The sequence below is a fragment of the Neltuma alba genome, unplaced genomic scaffold (assembly GCF_004799145.2).
Source record: "Neltuma alba isolate B1F8T4 unplaced genomic scaffold, ASM479914v2 tig00010407_pilon, whole genome shotgun sequence".
Taxonomy (NCBI): domain Eukaryota; kingdom Viridiplantae; phylum Streptophyta; class Magnoliopsida; order Fabales; family Fabaceae; genus Neltuma; species Neltuma alba.
The window spans coordinates 232,404-258,857 of record NW_021635309.1 but is presented as its reverse complement, the minus strand read 5'-3'; the positions used below and the strand labels follow the sequence as shown (position 1 = coordinate 258,857).

Below are 26,454 nucleotides of genomic sequence, written 5' to 3'. Positions count from 1 at the left end.
GGCCCTATACAACTCTTCCATTTTGTCATTGCCACACTTGATGCTTGCATCTTTTTCGCAACTTTCTCACGATGCTCATGAATCATTTGGGCTACATTGTGCTTTCTTTCCTTGACCATCCAAGCATTGAATGATTCAGCAATATTGGTGGTTATATTATCCCATCGTTTATATGGGAACTTGCTCACAGCCCACTTATCTACATCCCCATGATTGTTAAGCCAGTCAAATAACTCTGGAGAGAACTCCCTCATTTCTGCCATTGCCTTGTCAAATTCATCGTCAACCCTAGCCCATGCAATTTTATTAAGAAGCATTAATGCATCCTCTTTGGAGCGTGTTCTGCTCCTTTTACCTCTGTTCAATTTCAGCCACTCTGCACAAAAGTTTTCCTTAACGTGCCTATAACAATAAGCATGCCTGTCAGAACCGAACACTGATTGTACAGCTCCTATTATGGCATTATGACGGTCTGACACAATAGTTAATGGCTTTGAGCCAACTATCTTTTTAATCATAGACATAAACCAAGTCCAGTCATCAATTGTCTCTCCCTTTACAATAGCCATTGCAAAAGGCAACAGCTCATTATTTGCATCATATGCTGAACCTGCGAGGAGTGTTCCCTTATATGGTCCAGATAAATGAGTTCCGTCAACATACAGAACGGGTCTAGCACCAGCCAAGAAACCCTCTATACAACACCCGTATGCGATGAACACACGCTCAAATCTGTAGTTAGGACCAGCTACCCATTCAGCTACTGTTTTCTCATCGGTTTCCTTCAGCCTTTGGCATATCCATGGTATTAACATATATGAATGTTCAGGTCTACCATGTATGTCTTCTATTGCCTTCTCCTTCGCCCTATATGCCTGTTTATATGTAACATTCAGACCATATTCTGTTTGCAATTTTGTCCTTATTTCACTTGCCCGCTTGTCAACATGGTTCCTCACCTCATCGATAATTATACAGGATGTCATATTAGATCTTGCACACTGTCTAACTTGCAAATTATCTTGGGCACTATGGACATGCTCATTAATGAATGTGGTGACACGAAGATATGGAACATTCTTCCCCAATGCACTTGCACATATTTTCCATGGACAACCTTCCACTTTGCAAATGACAGACATTCTCTCTTTGCTGTTCCTCAAAAATTTAAGCTTAAAGTTATGTGCGATGCTAAACTTGTACAAATACTCCCTAAACAAACCAGCATGTGCAATTTTCTGCCCCACGCCTGTAAAAAGTTCCAACCATTTACTATAGTTCATCTCAGTAATTTGTGCCACTGCATTCCCTCCACTGGAGCTTGGGCCTTCATGCGGGCCATCACTGCCTACATGTGAGCCACTTGAGACTTGATAAGGAATGCATTCAGCAGTACTTTCATGACTCACATGCTCATAATCGTTTCCCAAACTGATATAAGATACAGCCATTTCCTGGCGTGACAATCCCAACCATCTTTCAATTTCGGATCTGCATACATAATAACTACAATTGTTAGCATATTGACAACATCTGTTCCTACATTCACTACATTATCACAGCAAATAGCAACTTACACCAGCAAAGATTTTTTTACTTACATTTGTGTATCAGTCATCTCATGTGGTTCTGTCTCAATTCTGCATGCACGATAACTACATTTGTTAGCATATTCACAACATCTGTTCTTACATTCACTACATTAGCACAGCAAATAGCAACTTACACCAGTAAAGATTTTTTTACTTACATTTGTGCATCAGTCATCTCATGTGGTTCTGTCTCAATTCTGCATGCACGATAACTACATTTGTTAGCATATTGACAACATTTGTTCTTACATTCACTACATTAGCACAGCAAATAGCAACTTACACCAGCAAAAAATTTTTTACTTACATTTGCGCATCAGTCATCTCATGTGGTTCTGTCTCAATTCTGCATACACGATAACTACAATTGTTAGCATATTAACAATATCTGTTCCCACATTAACTACATTAGCACAACAAATAACAACTTCAACCAGAAGAAATTTATAACTTACATTTCTTGATCATTGATTTTATGTCTTTCAGTCTCATTGCCTTTCAATGATACATACACATGCGCAATGATGTCATTATGCACAAAAAGATTTCTAACTCCGCTATCATCAACAAGATTAATTAATGTCCTCTCATCATACTTGACAGTATACTTCATGTCCCAACTGCTACCATCATAACCACTGCATTCTGATATAGTTGCCCTTAAATCTTCAAGTGTCATTCCATCTTTTATCGTTTCTGCATGTACTCTGCCTCCATGATATCTAACTTGACCTTCAGGACTAATAACAAATTCTCCATCTACATGAAAGTAACAAAATAATTCCTTCCCAGGAGTGGAGCCAATATTACAATTCATTGTGCAAGCCAAGCTGAAACAATTGAATAATCATTACGTTAGTTCACCGATAATGATATTTTCTCACTTCTTTAAATAAAGATAAATGACAGTACCTCTTCACTCATTAACAACTTTAGTTTATGCTTTCACACTTTAACATTAGCTATTAACTATAATATCTACCCTATCATAACTGTCATGCCTCAAACTTCAATGTCATGCAATCAGCTTCGACTTTCTCCCAAAAACAATCCTCCATTCCCCAACACTAATCACTGTAAACCCTACCAAAAAGCAACAAACCCCTATGGATAAATGCTTCAGCTCAGGCAAATAAAAATACGAACTTCACTATACCAACGAAACGCTATAAGTACGCATGCTTCGACCTTTGTACGTAACCCCATTTACTGTATCAGCTTCGTCGGAGAAAACGTTGATAGACCCATATTGATAAATGATCATGGTAGGGGATGAAAAGACGAAGATTGTGGTGCACAAAATTACTTCACTTGCTTTTTTCAACCTCATTTAGATTTCAAGACCAAGAACGTCTACCCAACCATACCCACAATCACAATACTTCAAAATGAAGAACAAAACCACCGTGATTAGACCCCAGGATGAATAGACGATAACTGTGGTGTGAGAAATTACTAACCTTGCTTGCTTCAACCACCTTCCAAGGTCCCACCGTCCAACGTTCTCCACCTTTCTGCAGTATAATTCTACAGAGCCATAAGTGTCATCGACATTTCCTTGCTTCAGTATAATTCTTTTTGCTTTTACATCAGAAGGGCGAATTTGTCCATTTGCCCTCATTATACAAATGACAGATTGGGTCAATGACCCAATCTGTCATTTCTACAATTCCAGGACCCAAACTGGAATTGTATATATTGGAGTGGCTTTATCTGTCATTTTCCCAAGTTTTTAGGTACTATTTTCTAATTAAATTTTTAACAAGTCCAATTTTTCCAAAATAAAACTTATTCTCTCCCATCTGAATTGAAAGTTTGGAACGGAACATTTCACTTCAGTTCTCCGCAGGACTTGCTGGCTACTTCAGTCAATGCCATTGCTACATTCACAGTACAGTTTCACAGTTAGCAAGGAAAACAGATTCTTTATTCTTGCTGCAGTGTAGCAGGTTCTACCACCAATCTTCGACGGTTTCTGGCTCCTTCTCACCTGCACCAACGGAACAACAGCCCCCCCGGGGGCGGCTTACTGGCAGCCATGCCTTTGAATTTGAACAACGACGACGAGAGCCTTATCATCCATTGAGATGGCTGAAATCCTGTGAGTTTCGGAAACTCGTACTGATTTTCTTTGCCAATGGCCTCCAACGTTCACAGACATGGCGCCCAAAGGGGGACTGCTAAGCTCGATCGGCTTGTTTCGGCGGGTGCCAATCTTAAAGCGACGTCGTTTAAACCAAGGGTTCCTCCTTCATCGCAGTCTTCGGGATCCGCTCTTCGCCGGAGTAGCCCGGCGTCTTTGGCAGCTAGAAACGGAGACGGAGGTTAGTGCCTTTTTTTAACCTTTTGTAAATCCTAATGCTGGTTGGTGCTCCTGAAAGAACGAGTATCAGCTTGTAAAAATGGCGATATGTGGCATATCATTTTGTTTTATGTACTACAGAAATGCAACTTCATTTTGGCTTTGTTTGGTTCTTTCAATATAGAATCTGCGTGCTCCTTTACTTTTACCCATCATATTCTATCTAATAGATTGATCAAGAGTGTCGGGAGGAAATTCCCTTATTTAACCTTTTAATTAGTTCAGAGTAGGAGTGGAATTTTGTTCGTCCTCTCCTTCTCCCTCTTTATCTCTGGCAATGAGGTAGGTTGAAGATGCGCGAGAAAGTTATAGATTTTTAGTAAGGAGAGAGGGGAAGTATTGGTGGAATTAAATGGGAGACTACGTTTGGCTTGCTTTGAAGTGATGAGGTTGTAGTTACAAACATGGTGGGAAAGCAAAATGCAGATATAGATTGGAGGAAGAGTGATGAGATGTACTCATGTCGTCAGGTTCGAGTTCACTTGCCATTACCATCTGTTACCACTGAGCTCCATTGATCCTCACCATCTGTTGAGCTCCACTGTTTGTCATTGTCAGTCTCCCTGGTGCCTGATTTCGTTTGATCACAATTAATTTACTTGGAAGGTTTTATGCATGACGTATTGAGTATTTCACTACATTGTGCTACCATGGCTTCTCCAGCCTAGTTTTTCATTTCTAATTCCTTTTCAGTGAACTCCATATTTGAACACCTCCCAAAACCATATCAAAAACCCAAAGCCTTGCTCTTATCTTGCACAGAAGAAGGTCAATTAGCTTGAGGAGTGATCAATGTTCAAGAAGAAACCACAATCGAGCGTCTTAGGGGTGAGGTGGTGGTAGGAAGGAGGAGGAAGAAGAAAGTATAAAATGAATTGTTTATGGGGCGTTTTAGTCTTTTGCATTCTACAAAATTTTGAAAACATTTTTTGTCTTTCGTATGTGCCTAGGGGTGCACTTCATACATGTTGACTTGCTGCCACAGCTTGATAAGTGAGTTATAATAAACCATAACAAACATGTTACCCTATACGAGCTTGTGGAGTTGCCCTTTGACTTTGAATAACACTTGAATTGGAATCAAAGGAGTACGAATCTTAGCAGCCTCCTGGAAGTCTCTCGTGTCGTAATCTATGAATGTGTGTCCAAATTCGAGGGTCATCAAATTCACCAACCAGGATATATCGTGGTTGCCCTCCAAGGGCATGCTTTGGATCATTCATTATTGACCCAATGGGGCGTTGCTTTGCTATCAATTTATTCTTCCTTGCCTCTGTCTTCGATTGAATATGAGGAGGATACTTTGAGACCGTTGGAGATATTTTTCTCCACCAAGCACCTGCACCTGAATCCTGTGATACAGTTCCTAGGGCTTTGGTGTTCAGGGCTTGGAACTGACCAAATCTTAGCATGGCCTTCATATTGTGTATGTGGCCAAGAGGAGATTTTCTGTATGCTGGTTGATAGAGTATTCATTCCTCCTTGAAAAATTATATAGGAGAGAGGCAACAGGCTTGCCTTATTTAACCTGTCATTCTTGGCCTTACTAATTCTAACCAAAAATGAAGAAACAAAGCAAATACAATGCAAAGCTGTAAATGACATGGAAAAACACACATGTATTTTAACAACCTTCTTGCTGTTGTCCTTGGTGTGCCCACCTTTTTAACAGTGATCAAACCAGCCCTTTCCATTTTTCTTGCTATCATTATTAGCTGTGGGCTTAAATTTATTATTTGCATTGCTAGGTTGCCTATGGAATACTAAATCAGCACCATGAGAGGTCTGTCCATCGTTGTTAATATTCCTTTGTAGAGTTTTCTTCCTGCTTTGTAATCTCCTAAATTGAGAAAAAAAACAGCTTTTAGTGTGGGACGACACTTAGTACCTAGATATCATCTAATTGATATGAAGGTCCCTCAGAAATTTTTAGGTGTCTCTTTTCATCAATCTTCCAGTAGTTTTCTGCATCTTCCGGGAAGATCCATGTGTATGTCTTCAATTGATCTGGCTACTGTCAACATTGAGAGGGTTCATTAAAATATTGGTTTGCATGTCTTTTACCTTGCTTTACTTGGTAGTGGGTACAATCAATTTCAAATATCTGTCACACTTTCATATGCTTCTTGAGCTGCCTCCCAAATTTCTGAAGCAGTCTATAATACATGGAAGTTCCACTGATAGTCAGCTCTATAGAATTTGTGATCGCACCACTGCTTGATTGTTCTTAGCTTTCTAATTTCTGTACTTAAGAATTGTTGCTACCAGCAATTTAGTTTCACCAGTGAGGTACCCTTCCTTCCCTTTGCCACAAATGAACAGTTACAGACCTACTTCAAAGTGGATAGTTATACCTCAGTAGCTGTTGAGTTTATGGCCTGCAATGTAAATTGAAGCACCATCATTAGCCCCTTGATTTTCTGCAGGATTCATTTTGGTAGTGGGTTCGGCCATGGTTTCAGTGGGGTTAAGGTTGTTGGTAGTCTGAAAGTTGTATTTGGGCATGAAGTAGGTTTTGAAAGCCTAGCTCTGTAATCATGAAAAATTTCATGTATAATTCTTATTTATTCGGGCAAATTCTTCATACATGAACAGGGGTTCTGGCTGATAATAAATAGAGGAAGGAGGGACTTGCAGGTTACACTTCAGATCCTGTCTAAAAGGTAGAATGGGAAAATATTGTTACAGCCATAAAGCAATAATCTCCATAAGAGAAGAAAAGGGAAAGAAAATGATGTTGACAAATAAGGATTGGATTGTTACACAAAATCTGAATATAAAGGAGATTTGATGTGATTTTAGATCTGGGCAATCTTCATTGATGGTGTTAAATCCTCCTAAATACTTGTGATCTTGTGTAGCAATTATCTCTAGGAATGAATAATAATTATTGCGGCCATGTTTTTACACATCACATTTTTTATTCATTTCAAAAGGAATATCTAATTCTATTATAAAAAAGGAATATCTAATTCTTTTGGGACTTTTCTTGGTGTCCAAAACCCCTTTACAAATGTCAAAGGCAAATGCAGAAGACTATGCTTTTGCACTACTTTTTGCCACCGCTACTTGCTTTTAATTTTATCTTTTATGTGGACCAAGATTATTTTATGCGTCTGATAAACTCTAGCACCTACATCTTCCTTCTTTTTCAAAGAACTTGGTACTGGCTGTAAGATTTAGATACTTTAGGACCCTATAGATTATTTTTAAATTCTCTCCAGTTGGCTTGTTCACTAACTGACTAGCCACACTTACATAAAGCTGACTTCATGATGTGTATGAGAAAGATAAGTTAGCTTGGCTCCCAATCTCTGATTTGTCCAATATCTAATAGGGCATTCTCCTGCTTAAGTCCGTACTTATGACTTGTAGGTGGAGGCCATGTGAGTTTTAGTTGGTTTATATTGAGGCAGAATTGATAAAGCTAAAAGACAGAATCACAGTGCACATGAATCATTTCTTCATATTAAGAGGTTACAGTATTGATTCTATCTATAGGGATTAGTGACCATTACATAGTGACACGTATCAATGGAAATGAGAGATCTAGAATACTAGCAATCATGAACTATGTGGGCCTTCTTAGTTTTTTGGCTTCAATAGTTTATATCCTTATTTTTTCATTTCGTTCGTGGAGAGGGTCTAAGGTATACATTCTTTGTGAGACAATACTCTAATATGTCCTTGCCACCTCCATTTCTAAGAGGTAGCATAACTATCCTAGGTCCTTCACTTCTAACCTAGTGGTAGCTGACTTCTTCAATTTAGTAATCCCATCAAGACAGTTTCCAGTGACAACAATGTTATCAGCATATGCTATTAAAATTGAAATTTCTTCATTAGATGCTGATTTAGTGTATGATGAGTTTGGCATTATTTAAATTTTAAACTTGCTGTGAAATGGATGATGTGGGTTTGGCAGGTAAATTGCCTTCTAGCACAAGTTTGTCTGGTGAATTTCTGGCATATGAATTTTTGTTACTGGTGATGATAAAGGGCTATAGAGCAGTTTGTTATGAGTAAATAAAGGCATTTAATGGCCAATATGTCTAGAAGCTGAAGATGTTTCAGGGTTTGTTTTGCAATATCCTTGTTATGTATTTAGAACCCAGAATGATCTATACTTGGCCATGGAATTTGAAAATTGATGCTTAAGATGAAAATAGCTATTTAAATTGCTCTTGTCATTCCTTTGCTTATAATTGGGTCTTGGTATGACTTTGTTGTTGTGCTATTTTCCTCATCATGGTTTGATAGTACCTGGGAGAGTTCGAGTGGCTGTAAGATTGAGACCTCGAAATGCTGAAGAAATGGTGGCGGATGCTGATTTTGCTGACTGTGTTGAATTGCAACCTGAGGTGAGTCCGTTTGATTACCTTTCTGTAGACGCGGCAGTGTATTTTTACTTATAATTACACATCTTGGTTTGTTAAATTCTTTAGCCTTCCTTCAGATTAAACCTTTTTTTTTTTTTTTTGTTTTTTTAATTTACTTTCAGTTTAAAAGGCTGAAACTTCGGAAAAACAATTGGGATTCAGACACATATGAATTTGATGAAGTATTTACTGAATTTGCATCACAGAAGCGTGTCTATGAAGTTGTTGCTAAGCCAGTGGTGGAGGTTTGTTAAGTTGCAATTTTTTTTAATCGAGTTTTTGTTTGTTTGTTTGTTTTGGTGAGCTATCTAGTTTTGTTGTACTTGATGCCTTTTATGATTGGTTGAGCATCATCTTAATATGTTTCAATAATCTTGAATGTTGGCTTAATGTTTCAATCATGTTTAATTTTAGCACAATGTTTCAATATATGGGCTTCCATGTTTTTTCTGTTGTATTATTGACTTGACTTGTTTTGGCAATCTGGTGTTTAGAGTGTTCTTGATGGATATAATGGGACGGTAATGGCTTATGGCCAAACAGGCACTGGGAAAACTTTTACTGTTGGACAATTGGGGGAAGACGATGCTTCCAGTCGTGGCATCATGGTTCGTTCCATGGAGGATATTTTAGCAGATCTATCTCCAGAAACTGATTCAGTCACCGTCTCATACTTGCAGGTTCTATACTTTTAAGTACATTACTGGATTTTGCTTCACGTGCATCAACTTTTAGATCTCTTGTTTTCAAGTTGTAAACTCAGTGATTCCATTTTAATAATTGGAAAATTGGATGTCTATTTGGCTTTTTCATGCTGTTCTTTTATTATATTGTATTCATAAGCTATTTTAAATTTATTAAAAATGTTTAATCCGTTTTTGATCCTTGAAAAATGTGTAGCTTTACATGGAGTCTCTCCAGGACTTGCTTAATCCTGCGAATGATAACATTCCCATTGTGGAAGATCCAAGAACTGGTGATGTATCTTTGCCTGGGGCTACACTTGTAGAAATCAGAGACCAGCAGAGTTTTTTGGAGTTGCTAAGAGTGGGGGAAGCTCACCGTTTTGCTGCTAACACAAAGTTGAATACTGAATCTTCTCGTAGCCATGCTATTCTGATGGTGAATAAAGAAGCTTATTTCTAATGAGTTAATTTATTTTTATATATGCCTTGAATCAATAAACCAAATTTGGAAATCTACCGATTTTGTAACTTTTATTAAACAGTATGCAATAATGAAGTAACCCTTTCTCTTACAGGTACATGTTAAGAGGTCTGTCTTAGAAGGTGGAGATATTTCTTCTAATGAAAATAATGACTCTTCTCATTTGACCAAACCTCCTAAACCACTTGTTCGAAAGAGCAAGCTGGTTGTGGTAGATTTAGCAGGTTCAGAGCGTATCCACAAGTCAGGTATATGCTTAACTTGAGATATTGTTCTATCTAAAAATTTTCTATATGATATGAAATGATGAATTTCATCTTAGGGACATCTCTAGATGCATTTCTTATGTATCTTTTGCATGCATGAGGCATGCTGACATCTGTGTGAACAAGTTTTGGTTTCGTCAATAGATCTGCTTTGTTGTTTTTCACACGTTCATTTTCTAGAGAAGAGATGCAATAAAGATTACTTGATGTTTCATCAATAAAGATGCCCTTATTTATTTGTTGGATGATAAATATCTTGAAATATTACATTTTTACCCCTATAACATGGCCTAGCATCATTCCCACTGGGATTTTGACTTTCATGCATCTACTTGGTGTTGGTCATTGCCTTAACTGCAACAAAACTCATTTCTTTGTACATTATATGGAGTCCTAAAAATGAGTCAAAGCTATTCATGTGTGAAAAGTGCATCTTGCTGGAGGTTTTATATTTCGTATTGATATGTTGATGGTCTAATAGCTTGTATTTGTATGTCAATATGTGCTAAAATTTTCCATCTCTTTTCTCCTGACCAGGGAGTGAAGGACAAATGCTAGAGGAAGCTAAATCTATAAATCTCTCACTTAGCGCATTGGGAAAATGCATTAATGCTCTGGCAGAGAACAGTGCTCATGTTCCAATTCGTGATTCCAAACTCACCAGATTGCTTAGAGATTCTTTTGGTGGTAAGATGCCATAATATGTTGTGTCCGATCTCATGCTATTGAACATTCGAACTTAACCTAAATAAAAATATATTTGCTATTAAATTTGATTTATGGTTTAAGACACCAGTTTTGGTTTCTCAAGCCCCTGTTTGGCTTGCTGTAGAATATGTGTTTTACATTTCTTTATTGTTAGCTGTTGCTATTTTAACATGTAAAGAGAATGGGCAGCTTTTATTCACTGCTTCTTAAATGCTGTTGTTATTTTGTTCTGTCCTGAAGTGCTTTCTCTTTGTCTAAGGTTTTCAGTTGTTGCAGGAGGGGGATACAAGTTTGAAAAATTAACATGATATGCATCTGAAAGTTTTCCTCCCCTCATTGTGTCGTAAAAGTCTTGGTTTACAACCCACCTCTATAGACTGCTTGCTTAGTGCTTATTAGATCTTTTGAATACTTAATACAGTGTCTTCTTTCATCTCGCGTGCATACACATCTATTTTTCAATGTATAACTAAATTTGTACACGTCATGTGTCTATTGGCAGCCTCAGTCTTCATGTTTTTGAAGTAAAAGGCCCTTAGTTGTTCCTAAAGGACAAAAACATGGTGGGATATTCCAGTCATTTCATTGCTAAAAATGGAATTGATGAAATGGTCTTTAGATCATCTTTTGGCATTAGGTGCATGATTTGAGGAAATGACCTATATACCCATTTTGTCTTTTAGTGAGGACTTGTCTGTCTGACATACAGATGGGGAACTTCTTATACATTTTTCCTAGCTGTTGATACCCATTGTGATTTTAGCCGTGTCATGTTATCCTAATGAGTTCTTAAACAATTTGCAGGTACTGCTAGGACTTCTTTGATTGTAACTATTGGACCGTCTCCACGTCATCGTGGAGAGACTGCAAGTACTATACTGTTTGGCCAAAGGGTCAGTTTTCATATTCATGGATAACTAGACTTATATGTGTATATTTTAGCATATAAAATACAATATGCACTAAATAGTAATGTGAAATTTGCGAATATAATCAGGGGGAGTATACTTGAGGATATTTTAAATTCTATTAGGATTCGTTGACTTTATCTGATGTAGGTCATTTTTATTTAAATCAGGATTTAACTTGTCTTTTTTGGGAAAAGTAATTTTTGGGTTTTCAAATTTTATTTAGATGCAAGTCAGTCTGTGTAGCTTTGACCCCGTTGAAACTTAGGCTTGAATTTTGACTTGGTGCAGCTCAGTTCCTATAGCTTTAATTATTTAAAGTATTGGTCCCCAAATTTTAGATTTTTTGAAGCCTAGGGACTAAGGTTTTAAGTATTTAATACTGTAGGGACTGGGGTGCTGTAGGTTAAAGTCCAAGAACCAAGTCAAAACTATAGGGACTAAGTTGCATCGAGTCAAAATTTAGGGACTCAGTTATAACAAAGTCAAAATACAGGGACCAAAAGATTAATTTTCCCTATCTTATAAATTTCGTATATTTAGGTTTATATGATTTATCCTGTTATCCTATCTTATTTTATTTGGGATTATCTGATCAAAGATTTAGTATCTTTTAAATCTAAATAAAGTTTATCATGTCTTTTAGGATTACAGTAGCCTAGATTAACTAGGAATAGAGCTCTACAAATAGCCTTAGATTGGTAGACTTTTTGCCATTGGAGTAATGTTCATTATTTTGCAATCACTCTCCCCCTTTACTCTCTAGTTCTCACTTCTTTCCTCCTATCTCTACTCTCTCCCTTTCTTCTTCTTCCTCCCCCTTCCCCTCTCGTGTCCTACATTACCTGTTGTATATATTTTCCCCCAGTTTTATGAACTATTTAATTGTTAATATTAATTTTTCTATATTTGAACTATATCTAAAATATTTGGTGATCTTATTGTTGGATAAAGAGTCTCATTGCCTAAGAAATCTGGAAGATGTATGGTTTTCCTCCTCGTGCCGTTTGTCAACCTTAAAATGGCTGTTAAATGAGTTGTGCTAGTTGCCAGTATTTTTGACCATGGATCAGTAAAATTTTATGGTTAACAGATGATCTGTATTTTATAGACTTACTGTCCTTTTCTCGATTACACATCTCTTGTAATATCAAACATAAGATGTTATTGATGATTTACATGGCTGCATGATTGATTGGTTAAGTGTCATTTGTGTCACGTAGGCAATGAAAGTTGAGAATATGTTGAAAATAAAGGAGGAATTTGATTATAAAAGCTTGGCCCGGAGGTTTGAGGTACAAGTAGATAAGTTGATTGCAGAAAATGAAAGGCAGCAGAAAGCTTTTGAGGCTGAAGTTGAAAAAATAACTTTGGAGGCTCAAAGTCGTATAGCTGAAGTTGAGAGGAATTTCACAGATGCATTGGAGGTTTGTATCTATAAGTGATCATAGTCTATATCTTGAGCGCACTACCGTATTAAATTTATTAATCATGTTCTATAGATGTGAGTTTCCATCGTAGGTGATGCTTGACCATTGCTGTATCTCTTATTTTACTAATACTATAAGTTCTCAGATATAGACACATATACATATATATATTATGCAAAACCTACAATACTTAATATAAAATCTTAATACTTAGTAGGGTAATAATGCCTTTAGCTCCAAGACTTTCCTACTTTTAATATCTCTTAACCCAATAAACTGTAAAAAATTATCCTTGGATAATTGATAATTTAGCAATATGAGCTAATTCTACATTGTAATTTTGAAGCTGACATATGCTGCCCTTTGCTGCATATTTTTTGATAACCTACGGCAGCTTAGACTTTGAACTTGATGGTTCTTGAGTTCTTTTAACCCTCTTCTCTCTTTATGCGTTCATTGTAAGTTGTATCACGCATTGTAGAAAGAGAGGTTGAAATGCCAGTTGGAGTACATGGATTCAGTCAAGCAGTTGGAGCATAAGTTGGTATTGAGTCAAGAAAGACCTGACTGCAATGGTTTTGTGGATGGACACGGCCAGGTATCTTATTTGAGATTTTATTGTTTATTTTGGAGTATTTGAAGTGAATTCTTTTCATAAATTTTGGTTGTTATTTTTCTTGTAAAAAATAAGTATTGATTATTTCAGATTATTAACTTTTGCTGTTTCCATGAACAGTTTAGTCTTCCAAAATTCTTATTTACTGCACGAGTTTGGATTTCTTTTGTGATTGCTATTTTACTGCTTGCGTTCCGTGATGCATTTTATTTTTTATTTTTACCATTTATGTTCTGCCCATCAGTATTTTTTTTCCCCCTTTTGATTTAAAAAAACTTGGTTTTGTGCCTTTGATCTGATATTTGGTTTTTGCTCTTGTTTTGAGTGGATTTATTGCACCTGGTAAAATATCGCCTGTTTCATGTTTGTATTTACAGTTATAATTATCATATATGGATTTCAAAAAAGAAATAGAGCATATACAATAGTTATAGATTTAAGGTATTTACATAACACGCAAGGCAACATAATTACTAAACGGAATAATCATTCTCTGAAAAAGTTGTCTTGGCAATTCACGAAGCCCTTTTATTTGAGGCTTTGATTTGAAAATAAAAAGAAATTTTACATTTCTAATATGATCACCCCAATGTGGCAGCTGTAGTAATATCAAGGCTGCTGTTTCATTTGTGTAATCAAGTATCTGGCACCATCAAGCCAGAGATAAGCTCTAACACCACTTTGATGGACGGAAGACTTGAAAAACAATTGTATTCATCAATCATCACCAATATAAAGGGAGTCTACTTCTACTTATATAGGACCTCCCTTTCCCATTCTTAACCACTAGGCATTAGCTACTAACCTACCTACTGTCAGGACTTTTCCCTGTACATGCAACGCTATCACCTTGCTTTATTTCTGTATGCAAGAACGGCATCATTAGGAGAGGTTGCAAGATGTACACATGAAATCACAAAGGAGAGTTCCACGTGCTGCTCAAGAATCCACAATGCATCTCCACACTCCAAAACACATTCAATAATTAATTAATGCTGATACAGTTTTAGAAAAGAAAATGTAGAGTAATGTCATATTTGGAAGCATGGGGCTATGAAGAGAATAAATAGAAGATATAGTAGAAGGAGAAGGAACAAAATGGTAATGAAGAATCTAGGAAACTAGAGTGTGGTTCTTGTTGTCGGAGATAAAGGGAGTCTACGTGAAAGGGAGGAAGAGAAAGACATGGGGTGTAACGGTAAAAGATGTAATTTTCAAGCTTAACACTGTTTGTGACCTACAATTTAATTAACTAATTGTAGGGACTAAATTGTTAAAGGGACCAAATTTCAGGGACTAAGTCGTGATGAGTTAAATTTAAGGGACTGAGTCACAATTGAGTTGGATGTTGAAGGATCAAATAACTAATTTCCCTTTCTTGTCATCTTTAGGAGAATGATACATGCTTATGCATACAGAAAGGAAAAAAAGCATATTAAGAATAATAAAGGCTAATAAAGACTAATTGAAAATTAATGAATGCCAATAAAGCCAACTTAATGAATGCTAAATATTTATCGGGGAACAAAAAACCGGATTGGACACTAAACCAGTTGAGGTAGTGGTTCAAGGGTCAATAGGTCATACTAGGGTCAACTCGGGATCAAACTGGTCATATTAAAATAGTATAATTGAATTGAAAATAACAAAATATAACAACATTAATAATTACTAATAACCAAATACAAGGAAATACAATAATAGATTGATTGTAACAATGACGAGTTACAACAATATTGAGAACTTTGATTTTTATGATTCCTCTAACTAAATAATCATTTGTAACTTTTATGAGGTAACAGCTCATATATTATTATTGATAAAATCAGATATGATTCTATCACTTAGGTAGTTCCTAGAATCTTGGAAATAATAAGGGCAAATTACAAGAGAAAATACATCCCATGATCTTAGGGATCCTAATCTCACACACGAGGAAAACTAGGTCACAAGACAATAGGCCCATGAAATTGATGGCAAGCCCACACTTCCTCTAACACTCCCCCTCAAGATCATTCCTAGCTTGTCTACAATGCCTTCAAATTTCTCTTGAGAGAGGGATTTAGTCATCATGTCAGCTGTCTATATTTCCTGAAGGAATAGAGGATAAATCAATCACCTTTGATTCTAGTTTCTCTTTGATAAAGTGGCGATCAATCTCCACATGTTTTGTGTGGTCATGATGGATAGGATTATTTGCTATCTTAATGGCTGACATGTTGTCACACCATACTTTAATTGGTTCATTATCATAGATTCTGAGCTCCTTTAACAACCTAACTAGCCACATTCCTTCACAGATTCCAATTGCCAATGCCCTATATTCAGATTCAGCTGAACTTCGGGGCACCATTGGTTGTTTTTTGCTTCTCCAAGTCACTAGATTGCCCATAAATAAGAGCAATACCCTGTGGTAGATCTTTGGTCTGTCTTAGATCCTCCCAAGTCAGCATCATTAAACATCTCAATACCTCTAGTACTTTTCTTTGCAAAGTACAACCCTTGTCCTGGTGTCCTTTTTAAATATTTGAGAATTCTAAAAACAGCAGTCATGTGTTCCTTTTGAGGATTGCTCAAAAATTGGCTAACCACACTGATTGGATAGCATATATCAAGTCTAGTCTAGTATGAGACAAGTAACTCAATTTCCCTTCTAGTTTTTGATACCTTTCTCTGTTTACTGCTATACCATCAAGTCTTATGGTCAGTTTCTGATTAAGCTCCATTGGAGTGTTTGTTGGTTTGGCCCCCCGACATTCTTGTCTCTTTTAGAAGGTCTATGGTGTACTTTCTTTGTGACACACTGATACCTTGGTGTGTGCAAGCTACTTCCATCCTTAGGATTTACCTTAGAGGTCTGAGATCCTTGATCTCAAATTTAGCAGCCAACCTCCTTTTCAGCCGAGCAATCTTATCTGAATCATTTCTTGTTAGTACTATATCATCAACATGTACAATGAGACTAGTTATCTTATCACCATAGCTCTTAACAAATAGAGTATGGTTAGCTTGGCATTTTCTATAACCCCATTTCTTAATAGCTCTAGTGAAACGCTCAAACAAAGCGCTAGGAGATTGCTTTACACCATATAAGGATTTGTAGAGCCTACATTCTTTGTGAGAGTTTTCTAATGTTCTCAGTCCCAAAGGAATTTCCACGTACACTTCCTCTTCAAGGTCACCATTTAAAAAAGCATTTTTGACATCTAACTGGTGCAGAGGCCAATCTAAATTTGTAGCAAGAGAAAGTAGGACCTTTATAGTGTTGAGCTCTGCTATTGGGGCAAATGTCTCTTGGTAATCAACACCATAGGTTTGAGTGAATTGCCTTTAGGTAAATCAACAATTTTCCAGGTTTTATTTTTGTGTAGGGCTCGTAGTTCTTCTTCTATGGTTTTTTTCCATTTAGGATGTGAAATAGCGTCTTTCAAATTCTTCGGAAGAGATTCTTTTTCCATATTGGAAGATAGTTTTTGATAGGAGACATACCTAGCAACTGGGTGCTGAGTGCAACTCCTCTTTCCGTGCCTCAAGCAAATAGGCCAATGTAGGTCTTCAAGACTTGCCTCAGGTGCAGATTCATGGCTTTGCATTGGTGTTTGAGTAGGCTTTTCACCATTATGCTGTTGTTTAGATGACACCCTAGACTCTTCCTCCCTAGTCTTGGATGGGTCAGGTGTGGAAAGGGATTGGTATCCTGAAAGTCAGATTTGAAGGAGGGGCTGGACAGGGAATTTGGTGAGTTTCTAGGTCTATTTTATATAGTGCTTTCTGTGGGATCTTGAGGAGGGACATTTGATGTGTGAGGAACAGAGGGCAAGGGTGGAATAGCAGCGGAATTGGGTGAATAATTGGGTGATGTGAGGGGTTCATAAGCTTGTTGTCAAGAAAAGTTATTTTGATGATCATTCTTGGTGTCACAAATAAGCTATTCACTCGCACCTCTCTCCCCCTGAATGGTTGATTTGTTAAAAAAAGGTTGTTGTTCAATAAGTTTCACATTCATAGTGACATATACTTTGTTATTGTCAAGGCAAAAACACTTATATCCTTTCTGATGTGCGGGATATCCTAGAAAAATGATTTTAATAGCCTTTTGTTCCAATTTTCCACCGCTATCATTTAAAACCTAAGCTGTGAACCCAAAGATTTTTTGAGAATTGTAGTAATGAGAGGTGAATCTGGATGAGTTTCCTGGAGTTTCTGGAGAGGAGTAAGGAGTTTTAAAACTTTTGATGACATTCAGTTTATGAGATATGCAGTTTCTGAAGAGGAGTAAGGAATTTTAAAACTTCTGATGGCATTCAGTTTATGAGATATGCAGAAGTTAAAACAGCGTCCCCCCAAAATCTATTTGACACATTATTTGGAAACGTAATTGCTCTTGTTGCCTCAAGGAGGTACCTATTTTTTCTTTCGGATACACCATTTTGCTGTGGTGTTTGAACACAAGAAGTTTAGTGATGAATGCCATTGTTTTCCAAGTATGTTTGGAATGATGTATTTAAATATTCCTTTCCATTGTCACATTGAAGAATCTTTATTGAACTTTGAAATTGATTTTGTATCAGTTTATGAAATTTTTGAAAAATCCCAAAAAACCTAGATTTTTGCCTCATGAGATAAACCCATGTTAACCATGATCATCAATAAATGTTACAAACCATTTGGCTTTAGAAATTTTTTTAAAACTTTGATGGACCCTAAACATCACTATGTATGAGGGTAAACGGTTGAGTGGGTTTATAAGGATCAGAAGAATGGGTATTCTAAACTTGTTTTGCAAATTGATGCAAATTGACAAGTTTCACAATGAAAATTAGAGATTGTTTTATTATCAATGCTTGGAAACAAAAATTGCATATAGCGAAGATTAGGGTGGCCTAACCTAGAGTGCTATAATATAATATCTTTATTCCTGAAAGTAGGAAGAGCAGCTTGAACTTGGGCCTTATTTGTTGGTGATCCACAAAGGTAGTAGAGCCTATTCCACACTTTTGTGTTACCAATCATCTTCCTCAAGGTTAAGTCTTGAAAATGACAGTAATGTCTGTCAAAGATAACTAGGCAGTTGATCTGAAAAGCAACTTTTCTTATAGGCAGCAGATTGCACTTAATTTCAGGGACATATAAAACATCTCTTAAGACAATCTCATCAGATATAATAATAGTTCTAGATCCCATTACTGTAGCATACTATCAATTGGCAACTTCAACAGTATCGTGCTCAAAAAATTCAGAAAATTCAGAAAATAGTTCTTTAAAACCTAAGATATGGTCTGTTGCTCTAGAATCAACGACCCAATGTTTTTGGTTTTCACCATACCACTGAGAGCTTTAGTAAAGCTATACCTGCTTGTGCTAGAGTGACTGAAGGGGTAGTTTTCTCACTCAATTTAGCCAAGGCAGTTGCATGCTTTTCTAAGATTTTTCTCAAAAATTGAAGCTCTTAAGTGCTTAATGATCCCCCCTTGGATTTTCCTGCGCTAGCTAACAACCCTTTCTTTTTCTGCTTATGGTTGTGGGCTTGCCATGGAGCTTCCAACAGACCTCCTTAGTGTGACCACCTTTGTTGCAATAGTCCCACCATCTTTCCGTTTTTTTTCCCTTTGCATCTCCCTGATTCCCTTTGACAGACATCTCATTAAGAGGCTGTGAACCTGTTTGAGTCAGCATCTTTCGACTTTCTTCACAACGGATCAAGTTGAATGCCTCTTCCAAAGATGGGAAGGGCTTCATGCTCATGATTCTTCCTCGTAACTCCTCAAATCCATTATTCAAACCAAGCAAAAAATCATAGCACCTTTCTTCATCAATGAGTTGCTTATAATATATTGTCTTTGTTACAGGACTGCTCATGGACCTCATAAAGGTCAATTTGCTGCCAAAGCTTGATTAGTACAGTGAAATATTGAGTGACAGTCTTGTCATCTTGAACTAATCGATGTAGGGTATGTTTTACTTGGATGGTAGCAACTGTATTCTCTTTAACAGCACAGGTCATCTTTGCTGAATCCCTAATTTCCTTCGCTATAAGTGCAAGCAGATAGCTTTCACTGATTTTGGCCGTCATCAAATTCACCAACCATGTCATTACCATGTTGTTTTCGGCACTCCAAGTTGCAAAATGAGCCTGATCAGCATGGGAAGGTGGATCTTCGGTCACGTACCTTTCTTTGTTTTTCCCTCAGATGAACATCAGAACACTTCTAGACCTTGGAGGTAGCTATTCCTGTTGAGTCAATGTGTGATCAACACTGGGGGAAGAGAATCAGATGTCGCATTAGACATCCCAAGGTGCAACGAGTTGTGTACACAGTCGTCTCCTCTGTGTGACCGTGAACTAGTCTTGTTTGAGCCCTCCTTGCTTGAAGATGAGCGTGCGCCTTCATCCTCAGTATGGAAGGCTCACGGCTGATTCATTAGAGCTAACTTAAACGTCATTGATCGGATGACCTGGGCTCTAATACCATGTAATTTTTTGTGGTAACGGCTCATATATTATTATGGAGAATAGAGTGTTACATATACAGGGAGAAGAGAGGATAAAATCAGATTTGATTCTATCCCTTAGGTAGTTCCTAGAATCTTGGAAATAATAAAGGTAGATTACAAGAGAAAATAAATCTCATGATTTTAGGGATCCCAATCTCACACACAAGAGGAAAACTGGGTCACAAGACAATAGGCCCATGAAATTGATAGCAAGCCTAAACTTCCTCCAACATTATTGATACTAAAATTATCACTAAAATTCATTCAAATCTATAGTAATTGAGATATTAGGAGTTAAATTTGGAAAAATAGGACTAATAGCAACATAATCATCCAAACTGGTTTATCACCGGTTCACATCGCTTCCCCCCCGGTTTGGCCGGGTTGATACTGGTTTAATTTCTAGCTAGGTCGGCACTCGAATCAAAACCATTTTACTGGTTTTCCAGTTGAACTGGTTGATTTGGTTATTTACAATAAAAACCAAATATTCCCATGCTTCCCGTCAAGTCAGATCATAAATGCTAATCATGTCCAAGTTATGCAGCTCTCAATGGCGAGTCTGAGCAATCCTTTTGTCAATAAATTTGCAGCTTGAATATTGGTAGGTAAATAGGTTAAACATACAATTCCTCACTTTAACTTTTTCTCTAGTGGTAGACTCTAAAATCTAAATACTTAACTTTCTAGCAATCGGACTCTGCAATTTTAACTTTGAAGTTCCTAGCGCATGGAGTATGTTAAAAATAATTGATGGCAATTGATCATATGATTAATGCCCCAAAGTCAACAATTTGTACTGTTCTGTACTTCAAGGTTGTCAAGGCTTGAAGAAAGTTCACTTTCTTTGCCAATAATGTAGCGACCAAGTTTGAGAGCTTACCTATAATTACTACAACTTCAGACTTAGTAATAGCTAAGAATTATCTATTCCCATCAAAAAGACTGAGGTACCTATGCCTAGAGACTTGAGGGATTAGGCCAGAACAATGGATTCATTATTGAAAGAGTTGATTGCCATTGGGAATGTGCCTCGTGTTTTGATAGAACATCACTTGTGGCATGTGGGGCTTATATGCGTCGCCATTCACCATTGCCTCCCTGGGTTGTGCTGATTGAAGCGTGCTCTTCCTTTCTTGGTGTTGGTGAGATCTAACGATGTCATTGGTACAACTGACTTTGCCGTAATCAAATTCACACCCCCCCCCCCCCAAAAAAAAAAAAAAAACCCACCTTTTTTTCCTTGAATTTGCTGTAATACCATGTGGTATTTTAAGGGAAGACTACATTTTCATAATATACTTGAAAGAGTCATACATGCTCGTAGAAGTAGGAAAACAACAAAAACAAAAACTAATGTAACCTAATAAAGACTAATTGGAAATTAAAGAGTGTTACCAAAGCAGCCTAATGAATGCTAAATATTTAGCACAACAATCAAATGTTCCCACAATTTTCCATCTCACTTTGACTAACCATCGCATGGATAGCAATTAAATCTTCTCTAGTGGAGGTGTTCAAGTACTTGTTTTGCTTATTTTCTTTTCTCCCCCAACTTCTGCTTATTGTCTTGTTGAACTAAGATTAGTTTTAACTTGTCTGTTTCCTAGTTTTTATTCTTTTTATCTTTAATTAGTTTCTATGGAATAGGGGCCTGGGCCATCTTCTGTAGATGAAGTTGCTGAGGTCAAAAGGATGCTTGAAAATGAAACTAATCGTAGAAAGGCAGCTGAAGAAGAGGCAGATATTCTAAAAAGTCAGCTGGGGAAACATTCACAGACGGAGGTAAATTTGAATGACAAACATCTCTGGCTGCTGTATTTCCAACCTTGAATTTATGGTATAGTGGGAACATCTTGTATGCGGTAGGTTGGAGGCAATGTGGAGATTCTAAATCTTCGCAGAATGCTGGAAGAGGAGGATCATCAGAAAAAGAAACTTGAAGAAGAGATAATAATACTACGAAGTCAGTTATTACAGTTGAACTATGAAGCTGATCAGGTTTTCCTTTCTCTTTAAATCAAATTGTAGCATTTGCTTGTATAGCCCTGATTTATTGGCCCCATTAAATTGTCCAGGCTGTACACTGTTGTGTATATATATCCCAATTGGAATGAATGAAAAACAACGTTGTCTTCTTCACTATTCCACCTAATGTTTTTGTGCTCCTAGCAGTTTTCGGTTTTAGGTGCCTTGTCCTCCGATAAGACATTCCTCCTCTTTCTGGCAAAATTGTTTGTTTAAAGGGGGAAACAGAACTATCCTCTTTCCATGCCCTATTGCTACGCTACTTTTTTTTAGTACACCTTTGTTAAAATCTGATTCAATGTTTTGTTTGTAGATGAGAAGATGTTTGGAAAGTGGTGGTTCTGGAAATGCATTTTCTGCCATGGATTCTGCCATGTCTCAAGCTAGGAATTCTCAACTCAGAGACAATGGGAATGGTCAGAAGACATCTGTTGCTACTCTTTTTGAACAAGGTATAAGTAATAATTTGAGTAATAATTGAAACTCTTCACTATTCATGTGTATATGACTCAAAACAATTTGACAGTTGGATTGCAAAAGATATTGACATTACTGGAGTCAGATGATGCCAATGTACGGGTTCATGCAGTGAAAGTGGTTGCCAACCTGGCAGCAGAAGGTAATTGCTACCCTATTCGTGAAGCTTTGTTTAACATCTGCTTTCCTGTTTAGTGATACTTGATTGGCAAAACTTTATGTAACATCTTTCCTGTTTAAGGATACTGGTATGTTCTTTCACTGGTGGATTTCAGACAGTAGTTAACTGATTTATAAAACTCTTTTTTTTTTTTTTTTTTGGGTTCATGTCATGCTAACACCTGCAACGGGTGACATAGTCACGGATATTGATCTGGTTTGTTTTGGTAACTTTTCAGTCAAAACAACTATTTAAAGATATCTGACCAATGTTTTGCTTATGTTCTATCCTCTTATTTACAATTTTCTCTGTTCGATAGCTAAATACTCAAGATGTTGTTGACATATTTATTATCTGATGCCATATTTATGTGCTTTGATAGCATATTACTTCACAGGAAATATGAAATGAATTACTTTTATTTTCTATGAATAGGTGAGGGGCATATACATATATATTTATATATACACAGGAGTGAGGAGCATACATATATATTTATATATACACAGGAGTGAGGAGCCTTGGTATTAATGGCTCGTAATGATAGAATAATCTCCTAACGGAATAATATCCAATCCTATACGAATGACATAATATTTACATTAATTTCAATATCTTTACAGAAATGTCTATTATTAAGTAATCCTTTAAACATTTGTGTCTCAGAGCCAAGTTCAATTAAAAACTCTGGAATGTTAGCGTATCTTCAGGTTATCTATGGAAAAATAGGAGGAGGTTCTGAATGATGCATACTCCTTATTATTCTACAGATAAGAAACATAACTTTATATTTGGTTTTGGTGGCAACATTTCTGCCAGTTGAAACCCATAAAGTGGCAACAGTCTATTACAAATATAAGGAAATAAAAGGGAAATAACACGTAATGATTTTGAGCATGTCAGTGAATGTAAGATGTGCATTTTGTCATTCCCATGCCCTGAAAACCTGAGCTCTTGAAATTTAGCCTATGCGGCTGCTTTAATTAGCATTTTGAAAGTGAGTAGTCATATAAGAAATTTTTGTAGTTGTGATTTCTTTTACTGAATTCCAACCAAAACTGATCATAAATTTCGACTGCATTATTTGGTTTTGTTTTGGCTTAAAAATGGATGTTAGAGTTTTAAGGATTAAATATCACTTTATGTAACATACCAGTGTATTCTTTTTTATAATTGGGCTGGGCTCAAGCGTACTGTATCTATGATGAGGTATGGTTCTAGACATTCCACCTATTTGCTTCCCCAAGTTTTAAGCCCATCGTACTTGGCCTTTTAAACAGTTAAAATTATCAACTTTCGCAGTAGTTATTGATTTCTCATGTCACTTTATCTGGTGAAATCACCCAATGTGATATGCAGAGGCAAATCAGAAAAGAATTGTAGATGCAGGGGGTCTTACATCCTTACTTATGCTTCTTAGGAGATATGAGGATGAAACTGTTCGCAGGGTAGCAGCAGGCGCAATAGCCAATCTTGCGATGAATGGTGATTGTCGATTACTGGTTCTTTAAATTTCCAAATATTGAGATTACAAGATCTTGCTCCTTTGATCGGTAATTTTACTACTTTTTGTGGTTGTCTGCTTTTGACTAATGTTGGTATGTTATCTTGCTTCTTTTGCGGTGATGCAGAAGCCAATCAAGAACTCATTATGGCTGAAGGTGGAATTACTCTCTTATCAATGACTGCATCTGATGCTGAAGATCCACAAACTCTCCGAATGGTAGCTGGGGCTATTGCTAATCTATGTGGAAATGGTATGTTTACATGTTTTCTCTTCTCTTGGTTACACAGAAGGTCTGTGTCCTGGAGAGTGAGGAGCTGAGATTGGTCGAGGCCTTACCTGACTCTTAGATGAGCTTTCAGCTTACTAGTTTATTTACTTGTTTTTGTGTCATGTGAGTTGCCAAATCCCTGAAACGTATAAATACCTATAGAATGAGATTAGAAAGAATACATGTACAATAAGATACTAATTATTAAAATACGTCATCATGAACTACAACGAGAAGCCTCACCATTAGCCTCCTAACAACTAACTAATGGAATATACTGAGATCCCATTCGATAGTTTTTTGAGTGTTCTTTTTGTTCTTCTACATGTTTCCATTGGGCTGAAGACTATTTTCTCAACACTACTATCTAGTGCCTGTAGTAGCCAACATTCATTGTTATATAAAATTGCTAGCCTTATAGTAGTTTGGACAAATTTCCCTTTAAACTTCACAGATAATGTCTTTAGATCTAAGTTACATTGGAAGCCATGTGTATACTTTACATTATTACTTCTATTCAGGAGTTCAATTGAGAGTTCGATGTTGAGAATATTTACCATATCATTTTAATGTTATCCATCCAGAGAAGTTATTAATGAAGCTGAGATCTCAGGGTGGTATAAAGGCTTTACTAGGAATCGTAAGGTGTGGACATCCTGATGTTCTTTCCCAAGTTGCTCGAGGAATTGCGAACTTTGCAAAATGCGAGTCCCGAGCTTCTAGTCAAGGTTTGTTTTTCTTCCTATTGGCATAGATTGACAGCGGGGTATTGTTAAAATACACTGATTATTCTAATTCATTAGGAGATATCTGTTGTGATAGCTGACCCTAAGATCAAGGGATTGATAATCTCATCTCGTTCTCCCAACATTCATTTTGCATCAAGTCTCCTTTGAAGGACAATTCTTAGCTCTGCGTGTGCGCGTGCGTTTTATTCTTTGGAGTTTGGATCAATTGCTCCAAACTCATTTAAAGCAATGGAAAAGGAACTGGCAATGCGTGACTTATGGGGAGAGAAATACTCCATCTTTGAGGCATTTCTTTTCCTCTAAATTTATGTGATAAAATTGTATTCATGCCCTCAAAATATTGAGGCAATTTATTTTCTATTGAAGGATGGAGAGGCGTCAAATCATGAGGCAGCTAACATCAAAATATTTTACACCATTGATTCACAGGGATAAAGAGTGGCAGATCCTTTTTAGTAGACGATGGTGCGCTACCGTGGATAGTACAAAATGCTAACAATGAAGCTGCACCTATCAGGCGCCACATTGAGCTTGCAATTTGCCACTTGGCACAGCATGGTAATAAAGCATCTCACCTTATCTTTAGACCTTTCAAGGTTGATTCGTGCTCACAATTAGGTAAAACAGGTATTCTAAATTTATGAAATATCAGACTGATTTCGATAAATGCATAATCATTAGTGAGCCTATCAAAAGTGATTGAACAACTTAATCCAACACCCTGTTTATTCTTAATCCCTAAATTGGTTTCTTCATTTATCTTTGATAGATTGATCCTATTTTAGAATTTGTCTTGGCATAAATCCAAACACATTGAAGATTTATAATTTGCAGAAGTGAATGCAAAAGACATGATTAGTGGAGGTGCCCTTTGGGAGCTTGTCCGTATTTCAAGGGACTGCTCACGAGAGGACATAAGGAGTCTTGCCCGTCGGACTCTAAACAATAGCCCGACATTCAAATCAGAACTGAGACGGCTACGAATTGAGTATTGATAGCCAATTTTCATTCAATTATTTCCAATCATTCGGATCCTTAAGCTGGAGAGACTGATCTGGTCTACTAAATTCTGATGTTAACTCTGCTTCTAAGGTAGCATTGAGATATAGCTACTTCTTGGCAGTTTCCAGCAATCATTGAACTAAAACGGAATGCCATGCATGTATATGTGCTGTTGGGTAGGAGAGATGGTTATACGTTTCGTTAGTTTAGCATGGTCTAGTCAAATTCTGCTATTTATTCCTTTCTCCTTGTGGAAACTACGTGGAGCTGACCAATATTGTATTGTTGATTTATGTAAGTAATATAAATTTTTTCCATATTTTTTATGGCCGTTAATGAA

At 36.9% G+C, this 26,454-nt stretch overlaps 1 protein-coding gene across 2 annotated transcripts; it reads left to right on the top strand.

Moving 5' to 3' along the window:
- The first annotated feature begins 3,431 nt into the window (after positions 1-3,431).
- LOC114756427 (kinesin-like protein KIN-UB) lies at positions 3,432-26,454 on the top strand. 2 transcript variants are annotated; one of them, XM_028945375.1, is made up of 19 exons: positions 3,434-3,916; positions 8,215-8,315; positions 8,456-8,578; positions 8,828-9,013; positions 9,234-9,455; positions 9,595-9,748; positions 10,304-10,453; positions 11,279-11,367; positions 12,606-12,809; positions 13,294-13,410; positions 21,574-21,708; positions 21,793-21,924; positions 22,265-22,403; positions 22,478-22,570; positions 23,948-24,073; positions 24,220-24,345; positions 24,948-25,091; positions 25,542-25,670; positions 25,947-26,454. In XM_028945375.1, exons 1-19 carry the CDS (start codon positions 3,730-3,732, stop codon positions 26,105-26,107), a joined length of 2,718 nt encoding a protein of 905 aa, XP_028801208.1. In that variant the 5' UTR covers positions 3,434-3,729; the 3' UTR covers positions 26,108-26,454. The 2 variants fall into 2 exon arrangements, 1 of the variants encoding a protein (XP_028801208.1); XR_003741455.1 differs by lacking the exon at positions 25,947-26,454 and having other exon boundaries at positions 3,432-3,916; positions 24,977-25,091; positions 25,542-25,586.

Coding starts and splice junctions, on each gene's coding strand:
- LOC114756427 (XM_028945375.1), top strand. CDS start 3,730: ATGGCCTCCAACGTTCACAGACATGGCGCCCAAAGGGGGACTGCTAAG. Junction 22,404..22,477: donor TGCTACTCTTTTTGAACAAG/GTATAAGTAATA, acceptor ACAATTTGACAG/TTGGATTGCAAAAGATATTG. Junction 24,074..24,219: donor AGCCAATCTTGCGATGAATG/GTGATTGTCGAT, acceptor GCGGTGATGCAG/AAGCCAATCAAGAACTCATT.